This window comes from Ursus maritimus, unplaced genomic scaffold (genome assembly GCF_017311325.1).
Source record: "Ursus maritimus isolate PB19 unplaced genomic scaffold, ASM1731132v1 scaffold_7, whole genome shotgun sequence".
Taxonomy (NCBI): Eukaryota; Metazoa; Chordata; class Mammalia; order Carnivora; family Ursidae; genus Ursus; species Ursus maritimus.
This window is the reverse complement of record NW_024426885.1, coordinates 10,712,403-10,724,808: the sequence shown is the minus strand read 5'-3', so window position 1 is coordinate 10,724,808 and position 12,406 is coordinate 10,712,403. Positions and strand designations below refer to the sequence as shown.

The 12,406-nt window shown below is 36.5% G+C and overlaps 1 protein-coding gene across 1 annotated transcript in view; it reads left to right on the top strand.

Moving 5' to 3' along the window:
• Positions 1-12,406, top strand: part of WDR11 (WD repeat domain 11) — a 59,334-nt gene that overhangs the window by 23,171 nt on the left and 23,757 nt on the right. Inside the window, exons 12-14 of the mRNA XM_008685206.2 lie at positions 4,064-4,170; positions 6,098-6,173; positions 10,662-10,770. Of these exons, the coding sequence (XP_008683428.2) occupies positions 4,064-4,170; positions 6,098-6,173; positions 10,662-10,770 (292 nt within the window). The remainder of the gene's footprint in view (positions 1-4,063; positions 4,171-6,097; positions 6,174-10,661; positions 10,771-12,406) is intronic.

Genomic DNA, 12,406 nt, shown 5'->3' with positions numbered 1-12,406 from the left:
AGAACTGACCTTTATACTTACAGTACATGGGCTGCATCTCCACTAAAAACATGCACATAGGGCACATTTTGGCAATAAGATGAAAATGTTGACTGAGCCAGGATTCATGCTAGAAATTTATACCTGCTTCTGGAAAATCAAGTACATTTTCATTTTTTTCGGAACACTGAAATCTTTAATAAAGACTCAATAGCCAGTTTATCAGCAAACTATTAGTTTTAAATAAGATTTGTTTTCCTGGATCATTCAGATGGTAGATGTCACTAAATACATGACTTACGCATGCTGTGATAATATTTGTCATTGAGTAATACTTGAAAGGCTAGTGCTGGATATGCTACTCAGGCTGATGTTGTGAATGATCACACAAATGTGCTCCATTTTTTTAATATGAATTTTCCCTCTTAATTGCCATTTTGAAGATAATTCACATTTTATATTCAGAGACGACGCCCAGGAGGATGCTAAAATCCTGCCGTCTTTGTGTTTCAATTAATGTGATTATATTACAATTAAAAGCCATTATGAAAATTTCACAGATGTGTTATAAAAATTGCTGAACTTACTAGCAATAAACCCGACACATTCTAGATATTCATATGCAAATTTAAGGTAAACTTTTAAAAGTTGCTTTTACCTTGTACTAAATTTGTTTTTTAAAAATCACTTACATACTTGAATCTTATCATTCAGATGGGCAAGGACTGCCTAACTGCAGATAGTTTTTGTCTGTGGGTTGTTTTTAAAATCATGATGTTTTAGCCAGTTATGCATTACAAATACATATTGGGCATCTTCTGTATTCCTGTAAACAAAACCTTTGATGCTTATAATCCAGTGGAAGATACCGAGGAGAAATAAATGGTACATGGAGGTTTTCTTAGATTATTAGATTTTTTTAGATTATTAGTTTGTGTCTTTGTCCAGTAGGCTAAATTTACAATAATATAACCCAATACTATTTTCAATGTCAAAACTTATGTAACAGCAGTTTATATGGGTATCAGAACATTGACTAACTCAGTATTTCTTTGAGTAAATTGAGTGATTTGTGCAAAATATAATAATAATCTCCATTTTGTCTATAAATTTGCAGAGGTTAGTTTCATGGAATTGTAGAACTTCAAGGCCTTCCAGGAGTGGGCGCTCCCGCAGCCCCACAGGGTGAAGTAGCCTCTGTGGCAGCCCCAGGAGAAGTCAGCAGGCCCAGCCTGGGAACCTGTAGGAGTTAGAACCACAAATACCTGCTGACAGATTCTAAGGTTATAGTTGTTCACTAGTTAAGAATCCAACCAGAACAATCCTAGATCGAGTCAGAAAATGAGCTGCTGTGCTTAGGAGTTTTTGATAGAGCTCAGTGTGTAGTTAAACCCACACAATAGCTTTCTAATCCTGAGAGCAGTGGGTGCTTGCTGTGTTTGACAGGAGTTTTCATTCTTTTCTCTGGAGAGAGAATCCCATCCTTATCTGATCTTCTTTGAAGTCCAACTTGACTTTTATTTTCTTCGGGTTGATCAGTCGGACTCAGATGTGAAAGCTGCTGCTGGAATTTGCTCCAAGGCAGCGTGCTCATAGTGCCGCATTACAGACAAGCAGCCACTGACGTCTGCTCTGTCCTCCACGTTGGGATGTCTTTGTCTTACAAACAGCGGGGAAAGCAGGCTGAATATGGATGGCGCTAATAATCATGAGGAGGAGTGCTAGGCTTTCGCAGACATCATTCATTGCATCCAGCAGAACTTCCTGAGTGCCTGTCACGTGCCTGGAGAGACATGCTGTGGTACCTCCCTTCAAAGAGAGTACAGTCCAGTGCACTACTTCCTCATGTTGTTCAGGCAACACCTGGACCTACTTGCCCTAGGGGTCTCCGTGGGCCCCTGAGCCCAGATTCAATGTGACTCTTACGAGCTCCTCTTGAACTCTGTACCACTTCTTTTGTAATAGGGAGTCCAGAGCGCACTTGAGTGATGTCTTTTTTCTGCTAGATCATAAGCTCCAGAAGGATAGCAGTGAGCTCATTCACAGTGGTATTCCTAGTGCTTAGCACAGTCGTGGGTATACACTGGCTACTTCACAGATACATTTTTAAAAATAATGAAGAATGGGATTCTTAGTGTCCAGAGATGGTGGCATTACTGTATAGAGCGTAGGTGTTCAGATTGCCAGCAGCAAGCCTTGCAGAGTGTGTCTTAGGTTTCTATGGGTGAACAGATCTGACTGACGCTACCAGACTTACGTAGAGACCACAATAAGTTCAAAATGATTTCTCACTTTTTTTGTTTGCTTGAAGTAGAAGACATAGTGAATATTGTTACATGTTAGGGGAAGGAAAGAGAAAGAAGAGACAAAGGGACTTTTCAGTGAATAATTCATCAAATTTATATTGTGTTCTCTGTAGGTGTGGTTTGAGTTTAGTAAATGAAGAGGCCTCATGACAAAAATAAGGTTCGAGTTAGATCTCGAAATTAGAGTAATAATGGTGATGGTAGTTGCTAATACATGCAGTGCTTACCTACTATGTGCCAGGCTTTCTTCATGTACACAGTGTTGTTATTCCTGCAGTGATAATAGATAAGGAGACTGATGTAGAGAGAACGCAGAGCTCAAAGTGCTGGAGCCGGGATTTAAACTCAAATAGTATTTGAAGAGGAAAGGAGAGAGGTCATTCCAGGCACGGAAATTCTTAAGAGTACTCCGTTTTCAGCAGCCTAATCTGAGTGTTTCAATACAACTTTACACTTAAAGAGTTATAATCCTTGATAACTACAGCAATTCCCTGTTCTAACAAATATAATTTTCAGCTCCTTTGGAATTATCTTTGCCCCTGAGAAAAGACAAGTAGTTAGATACACAGGGGTAAGCGAGGAAAGTTACTGCGACTATAATAGCAGACAAGGTTCAGAGGATTGAGAGGTCAGTCTGGTTAGGTAGGATGAGGCAAGTGACTGGATGGCCTTCAAAGTCATGTAAGAGTGGATCGGATGCAGGAAGCCAGCATATCTTCTTGGGCAAATGAGGGACATGTTCAGGCAGTATTTCATGCTAAATCTGGCAATAGCTTTCAAATTGAAGTAGATGTGGATAAACTAGATCAGGGGTTAGCAAACATTTTCTGTAAAGGACCAAACAGTAAATATTTTAGGCTTTTCAGGCCATAAAATTTCTGTCACAACTACTCAACTCTGCCATTATTATATCGTGAAAGCAGCCATAGATGATACGTTGTTAAAAATAGTTGTCCTATAAATTCAGATGAGCAGTTGCACTTAGAGCAAAGGTTTGGACGTCCTTCCCACCAGCCTCTATTACGTTGTAAGCAAGGCAGGGCAATAGTACAGTGTTTCTCCTTCTTCTCTTGACTCTGATGGTCTGCTTATCCTGTGTCTCCTTCCCTGCCTCACCCCCTTCCTCCTCCTCTGCAAGCCATGGTGGGAACACTCTAGTTAGCATCAGTGGGAGAAACTGTAGACTCTCTTGCTCTCAGTCCTCACAAAGGAGACTCCCAGGCATCTGGTTGATAGGTTGCTTGCTGTCTTGTCATCATTTCTTTGAGATTTACTTTTGTGCTTTTCTCTAATTAATACACCATTTGGAACTGTCAGCCACTTCCAAATCTAATAAGCCCAGTTTGAATTGTTTATTTTAGGAATTTTCTGCCTCCTAACCAAATGGGAAATTTGACAAATTCCTCAGTGTACCCAACTTTAAGCAGTCTGGCTCAGAATATTTTAATACTACTCTTTCTTAAGCAGTGGAATTCTTGAACACTGCTGTGATGTGTGACTCTCTCCTGTGCCAGATTTTGATAGTCATTTTAATGCTGCTATGAATCCTGGTAACTAAACTATCTCACCTGCCGTTACATTTGGAGATGAAGTTTTAATTAGAAATAATTTCATATATATATTGGAAACATACCGTAATTTAGTCTCAAATGAAAGGTCACATTAATATTCTTAATTAACTTGTATAATAGAATTTAGGTCTTAGGAAAAACTTATTTTTCAAGTAAGTTGTTCAAACAAAAAAGGGTATTTGACTAAACTTTAATTTCTCACTTTAGGGGTATCGAATGGACAAGTTTAACTGGTTTTCTTTCCTTTGCTACTTCAACACCAAACAATATGGGATTAGTGAGAAATGAACTTCAGCTGGTTGATCTTCCAACAGGTTTGTGTATTTAGACTATTAAAAGATTGAAAATGGTTTGTCATATTGATCAAAGATGTTGCTATTTATAAAACATATTCCAGAAAACTTTCTTTCAACTTGGAAGGTTTTTTTTTATACCTATTTGTATATTCATTTTGTTGTTGTTTTTCTGTAATAATTGCCCTGGAAAGGCTCCTCGTTGTTGTTTGTATGCAAATTGTGTTAACACCAGTGCATGGTAAATGGAGTACCATTAGCTTGAACAGACAGATTCATAAGTACATATAAATGGTATCAGTTCTACTTTAAGCACATTATTATAGATAACCAAAAGTACGGTTTTAAAATAAATCTTTGTAGTAGGCTTTATTAGATTCTCTTCTAAAACATTTGGCCTTTGTTAGGAAAGCCTTTATAAATTTGTAAGTAAGGATTGTCTTTAAGAGCTCAAATTTAAAACTTTTGATAGTCTGTGACTGAATAGGGAAATTTGAGAGCTTAAAGACTTTACAAGAGGGAAGCATTCCAGTAAAGTAACTTATTCAGAATTGTTTAAAAACCTACAACTCAATGAGTTTCAAAATGAAGAATTTGAAGATAGAATAAGGTGAGAGTTTCAAATTATTTTATGACACATGCATGATTTCCAGTAGAATTCTTAACAAAACTGTAGTGAGTTTCTTTAAATGGTATAGCAATAGGAATATATGTAGACAGTTTGGATCCTAAGATACATGTGTGTGTGCACGTGTGTGTAGTAAATCGAGTATTTTCTCAGTATGTATTTCCAAGATATGGTTGTTCTTACTTATCTGAGTATGTTACTAAACCTCAAGGAATTAGCCCCACGGGAATCAGTCCACTGTTGTTCTGGTCTCATTGGAGGTGACCTGCTCGGTAACCCCTGCCCCTAGATTGGGATCTCTCTGATTACATGGTAGCCCAGGGGTGAATTGCTGTTTTCTAGTAGCATTCACTTTAAAAAAAAAAAAAAAAAAAAAGCCTATTCATTTTTTTTCCAATCGGCTCAAGACTGTTAGATAACTTAAAATCTTTCTTTTACAGATTTATTTTTGAGCAACAAATTTGTAAGTCATAGTTCCTAACTTGCTTAAGTGGGATATTTGAGTTCAAAGATTATAGACTTTTCTAGCCTGTCTTCTAAGGAGGGTCAGGAAAGGATGTAGGTGTTTGGCAAATAAGAACAGGGGCCCCATTTGACAGCACTGAGGAGCAGGGAGGCATGCAGGCACTCAATTGTCTCTGAATTGAACGTGCTCTCTTTTGTTTAATGTAAATAAAAACGCTGGAAATGTTATTAAAATGTATTTGTTCAGACATGAAGTAGAATTTGCATTTTTTAATTAACGGAAAACCATTTAGCTTCTTTGGCAGTTAACTAATTCTTATCATTCCCCAGTTTCAGTGTTTAGAGACCTTTCGATAGGAACAGGTCAAAAGTATTTCAGTTGCTCAGTTTGTACTGGGACAGGAAATCTTGAATACCTGTTTAAAGAGTGTTTTCCCCCACTGGTTAGTATTTGTGAGCATGGAAGTGTTTATATCACTTTAAATATACCAGTAGTTTTATAGTAGACAGTTCCTTTACCATAGATGCGCTGAAACTTTGGAAGTTGATATTTTTGAATTTCTAAAATATAACTATTTGAAAGAAGCCACCGAAAGTATTCAAGGAAGTCTGTAACAAAGGAAAATATCATTTTATAAGAGATATTTGAGTACAAGTAATATGTTACTGGTCTTCAACATGTAATAATTTTGAGACTATGTTTTGAATTTACATTACTTGAAGCAGGTTAGGAGCAAGTAGAAGAATGAATGGGAGAGTAGAAGCAGCACTGATCCCATTGGTGTGTATAACTTCTTGTGTCTTAACATGTTTCATCTGATATTTCACATTTCCTTTAATATTTGCAATTAATAGGTAGGAGCATTGCTTTTCGCGGTGAACGAGGCAATGATGAGTCACCCATCGAAATGATTAAAGTATCTCATTTGAAGTAAGTGTGAACCAAAAAAAAAAATCTGTGGTGTTATCACAAGGGAATCTTAAGGATTTTTTTTTTAAATCTTTAAGAAAGTAAGAATATGCTAGAATGCATATAGAACTTCTTAGTGATAGTAAATGGTGCTTTGCAGCCATTTCCAAGAAAATATTTTGATCACAAAATTAAACTGCTATTACTTTTACTTTCTACTTCTTCAAAAGATGAGATAACTTTTGTATGAATCTTACTATTTCATTAGATTGGTAAAACCAGTAATCCTGTTTTGTTCTACGACAGCTATATTGATGTAAATGCTTGTCACCCACGAAGAAAATGTTATTTGTTACCTAATGAAATTCTCATGCATTTCTATCTCAATATGGGTTTGTGGAGTCAAAGAATATGATTTAGACCTATTTTAATTTCAGTAAGTTTTGAGTTTTTCATTCCGAGGGAAATACGTGTAAAGCAAGATTATTAAACATAGAGACTGAATGAAAACCAATCAGAAGAAAAAGAAGGGAGGAGTAAGCGCTCTAAAATAGTTTTCAAAATTGCTTTAGCTTTTCTAGGATCTTTGCATTTCCATATAAATTTTAGAATCAGCTTATCAGTTTTACCAAAAAAACTTCCTGGGATTTTGATTGGGTTGCACTGAATCCGTAGACCAATCTGGGAAAGAACTGACATCGTAACAAGTTTTGTGATTCGTGAACAGGGTGTATCGCTCCTCTCGCTTGGGGCTTTAATGCCTCTCAGTAATACTTCTTCGTTGTCAGTGTCGAGGTGTTACACATCATTTGCTAATAATTTTTTGTTTTTTCTTCTTCAATGCTATTACACATGTATTTTTTTCTTTTTTAAATTTCAGTTACCAATTATTCATTACTGGTATACTGAAATACTTAATTTTTTGGTATTGACCTTGTGACCATGCTAACTTAATTATTATTTCTGGTAGCATTTTTGTTGATTCGTTAGTGTTTTTTTATAGACATACCATGTTGTTTGCCAGTAAAGACTCTTCTACATCTCTGTTTTCTGGAAAAGAGGACTTTTTTTTTCCTCTTGCTTTGCTGTACTGAGTAGGACCTCCAGTACAATGTTGAATAGAAATGATGAGAACTGACATCTTTGTTCTGTTTCTGGATCTTACAGCAAGAGTGTTCAGTCTTTGAACTTGAAATAGGTTAGCTGCAGATTTTTTGTAGGTGACCTTTATTGCGTTGAGGAAGTTTTCCTAGTTCACTGAAACTTTGTATCTTTGAATAGGTGATGGATTTTGTCAGATGCTTTTTCTGCATTTAGGGACATCCTCATAATGATGGGTTTTTGTTTTAAGTTGGCTAATGGGGTGAATTATGAATTACATAGACTGATTCTTTGTATGTTAAACCAACTTTACATCCCTGGCATAAATTCTTCTTGGTGATAATATGTTACTGGATTTGATTTGCTGATATTTTATTACATCTATGCTCATGAAGCATTTTGATCTGGTTTGCATATGACACCCTTGTCTGGTTTGGAGTCAGGGTAATGTTGACCTTGTAAAATGAGTTGTGATATAGTCCCTCCTTTTCTTTTTTTCTGGATAAGTTTGTGTAGAATTGGTATTATACCTTACTGAAATAGGAATAATTCACCAGGGAACCCACCTGGGCCTAGAACTTCCTTTGTGGAAAAGTTTTTAAATACATATTCAGTTCTTTCATAGATGTAGAACTATTCAGGGTTGGTTGGTTTATTTTATCACTGAGTTTTGGTAGTTAATGTCTTTTAAGTAATCTGTCTATTTCATTGAAATTGTTGAATTTATTGATTAAAAACTTGTTCGTGGTATTCTCTTAATCTTTTAATATCAGTCTTTTCAAAGAAACTCTTTTAGTTGCTCTCATTTTTCTCTGTGGCTTTCTATTTTCTGTTTCATCAAATCCCATAGGTATCTTTTTTTTTTTCTTGCTTCACGTTTAATATGTTTTTCTTTTTCTAGTTTCTTAAGATAGAACTTTAGATGATCGAATTAAGGCTTTTCTTTAAAATTTAATGTAAACATTTAATGTCACGTAAGCACTACTCTTCCTGTACCCTACATGTTTTTTTGATATGGTGAGTTTTCATTTTGATTCACTTTATAATATTTTTCAATTTCCATGGGATGTTTATAGATACATTGTTTAATTTCAAAATATTTAGGGGTTTTCTAGATCCCTTTCTGTTAATTTATGGTTTCCATTGGAGTCAGAGAGCATATTTTATATAATTTTCATCCTTTTAAATTTAATGTGATTGTTATATGGCCCAGACTGTGGTCTGTCTTTGTGACTGTTCCATATGTACTGGAAAAGATTGTGTATTCTGCTATTATTGATTAGAATATTCCATAAATGTCAGTTCAGATTGGTTGGTAGTTATTCAGGTCTCATTTTCATACTGATTTTCTGCCTGCTTTTCTGTCTATTCCTGAGAGATGAGTGTTGAAATGAACTTTATTCTGGATTTATGTATCTTTTGAAGAGCTCATGTTCTTGCTTTGGGTATTTTAAAGCTCTTTTATTAGATATATACATATTTAGTATTGTTATGTCCTTTTGACTGACTTCTTTATCATTGTGAAATAGCCTCTTTATGTTTGGTACTATTCTTTATTCAGAAGTAAGTCGGATTTGTCTGATTTGTAAAGCCACTCCAGCTTTCTTTTGGGTAGTGTTTGTATAGTATATCTTTTTCTTACCTTTTACTTGTGTCTTATCTATGTCTTTACATTTAAAGTTGATATCTGGTGTAACATAACGTAATAAAAATAAATAAAGTTGATATCTTCTAGAAAGTGTATAGTTGGGGCTTGTTTTTCTGTTTGGTAATGTATGTTGCAAATTGCAATGTTTCTAAGTTATTCATATTGAGTGTAATTATCAATGCAGCTTATATTTAAATCTACCATCTTGCTCGTTATTTTCTGCTTTTTAATTTAAAATGCATTAATAAGGATAGTTTTTAATTTATTAGACTTAATTTCTAATATGCAAAATGTCAGTTGTTATGAACCACATAAACAAAAGTTCTTTGGGGGAGATCCTCAATAATTTTTAAAAATGTAAGAGTCCTGAGATTACAGGGTTTGCGAATTGCTCAGTTAAACTGTTTGGACTCCAGTCTCTTCTGTTACCAGCCAGTCTTGACTCTACACAAACCTGCTAAATTACTAGCTGTAGAACAACTGATCACTTTATCCCCCCTCAACTTTAAAACCTTCAGTGATCCACCATTCTCTGCAGAATAAATCTCTATATAACCTAGCATGGCGTATTCAGGTGTTTTAGGTCTTTTATAATGTGATCCAAAATTCACACTTTGATATTCTCTCTCGCGAGGAATGCTCTTGCATGCTCTACATTTCAGGTAGCATGTTCCCCAACTCTGTGTCCTTTCTTGTCTTGGCCATTTGTCACATTTGTAACTCTGCCTAGAATGCCATTGCCCAGTTGTCAAAATAAATCTCCTCTTTCATAGTGAATCTTTGTAGCATTCACCGGATTCTGTCTTACATTAGTTATTTACATATAAGCCATTAGATGCCTTTATGTTATATATAATAAAAATTGTGGGGTGCCTGGATAGCTCAGTCTAAGCGTCTGCCTTCGGCCCAGGGCGTGATCCCAGGGTCCTGGTATCGAGCCCTGCATTGCGCTCCCTGCTCCGCTGGGAGCCTGCTGCTTCCTCTCCCACCCCCCCTGCTTGTGTTCCCTCTCTCGCTGGCTGTCTCTCTCTCTTTGTCAAATAAATAAATAAAATCTTTAAAAGAAAAATGTAACATATTGCCTTTGTATAATCCTTAATGTGTGTAAAATTCTTTTATGTGTGCTATCCCCTCCCCCCTTTTTTAATTCTTAGGGCGTTTGGTGAAGGAGTAAGACAGATGTTATTAACAACATTATAAAGATAGGTAGAATAAAACTCAAAAAGATTACATGGTTTATCTGAGGCCACATAATTATCAAGTGGCAGACTTTGTCCTGAGCAAGAGAACCTGAGTCATTTGGTACACTGAGTGTAGGGATCTTCCTGCTCGGTCACGTTTCCTCAGTGTCAGCATGATAGAAACTTTGTGAAAACCTTTACTTTTTCATTTAATTTTTATCATAACCTGCATACCAATCCATTGGGATAGGTAGTGGTATTCTCATGTCACGTATGAGAAAATGAAGCCGCGGGAGGGTTACCATAAATTGATAAATTGGTAAAATGTGAACTTCTGCCTTTTTTCATTCTTTCTTCTGACCTGGGCTTCTTGCTTAATTATGGCTATGTGGCTCTCAAAGGTCATCTTAGGGCGTTACCTTCTCAATGACTATTAATCATGAGAACTAAATGTTAAGTTATATGGTCTGTGTTTAGAATACATCTTGTGACTTTTCTGATTTACTCAACTTTTTATTTGTATTACTTATGGCGAAAGTTGGCCAAAGGGGGCTTATTTAATAATTTTGTTTATTTCAGGCAGTATTTGGCAGTTGTATTCAAAGATAAACCCCTGGAGTTATGGGATGTTAGGACTCGTACCATTCTTAGAGAAATGTCCAAAAACTTCCCTGCGATAACTGCTTTGGTAAGTCCCAACTGAAGAACTAGTTTATCAAGGCATGTTCTGTGTGTGATGAATATTTTTCTTTAGCTTGAAGTGAAATCATTACTGTCATGTATTTCCTTGCTAAGAATGTTTGTTGAGAGATGAGCTAAGTACATGGAGATAACTCTTATTTTCTTGGATGCGTTAAGCAAATACTGCATTAGTGCAATTCCAATTAAGATTTTACTTCAGTATTTTGAGGAACATGATAAACATATTCACGTTTAAACATGATAAACGTAAAAAGGTTTGTGAAAGAATAAAGGTCATAGTAGCCACCTCAACTTTAGAAAAAGAGGAGGACAGTAGTGGGAACATGGTCTCACTTTATGGAGAAAAATACTGGATCTCTACCTAATGCCATGTTCAGAAGTGGGCTCCATGGGATTAAAGACTGAAATGTAAAAATGTAAAGCTATAAAATTAATATAGTCAAAAATAGAAGAATATTTTTCTGTTCTGGGGCAGGAAAGGACATCAGAAGCTCAAACCAAAAGGCAAAAAAAAGAAAAAAAAATGCATTTAATTAGTCAAGATTGATGCTTTTTATTCAATGAAGGACCCCAATGTCAAAGTTAAATAGAGAAGACAAGTTGGAAAAAGAAATTTGCCAATGTCTGAAACCAGCAAAGACTAATTCCTGTAGGGAGTTAGGGTTATGGGAGCTCCTGCACATAAACAGTGAAAAGACAGGAACCCCAGTGGAAAGAGAGCCAAAGTACATGAGCAGTTCACGAATAGTGGAGAAACCTAAAAGGCCAACAAGCATGTGAAGAAGTAGTCAAAATCAGCAGTTTTTAGAGATGGGCAAAATAAAATAACCATGGTGTAACTTTTAGAGTAACAAAAACTGGGAAGCCAGATGGCATCAGCTGTGGGTGTAGTGTAGGCTGCGGGAATCCTTCTGCACCGCGGGCAGGAATGCAGACCGGTGAGGCATCTGCAGAGCAGACTGACAGTGCTTGGGCAAACAGACATCCCCTGGGTGCCAGCTCTTCGGCCCCTGTCACAAAAGAGCTTCTGTGAGGATATTGACTGCGGCGTTGTTTATCAGAGAGTTCGGAGGCAATCAGGGTGTTCTCTGCTGGGAGAACAGACAGACGGAGGGTTGGTGGATGCACTGGTGGAGTATTCGGTAGCATGCAGAAACAACAGAGACGGGACTGACACTGTGCTGAATGAAAAGAGAAACAGGGTGGGGTATGACGAAGTCCTATTAATGTAAGTTACAAATACATGCATGTAAAATAACTACTGTGAAGAATTGATGCCTATGAGAGGATGTTAGATTGAATGCATTAGAATAGGTGGAATATAAAAGAATAAATAAACCACATGAGAGATTTCGAGGTGGATCTGTGGAGGACAGTGAGCCACGGTTGGAGGGACATGGTCATTTTACCCCATGCACCTGTGGGGGTGGGGATGCTAGAGGTAGGGAAGAGAAGATACCATAATTGCATTTATTATTTTCATTTTGTAAAAAAAGAAGGCATCAAAAAGTTAGACCTTTTGGAAGTTTGCTATTAAACTCTTCTACCTTAAGCTCTCATTAAAGCTTAGACGTAGAAGGAGGTGGAGGGTAGATTATTAAAATCTGCCTTAAGCGCTAATT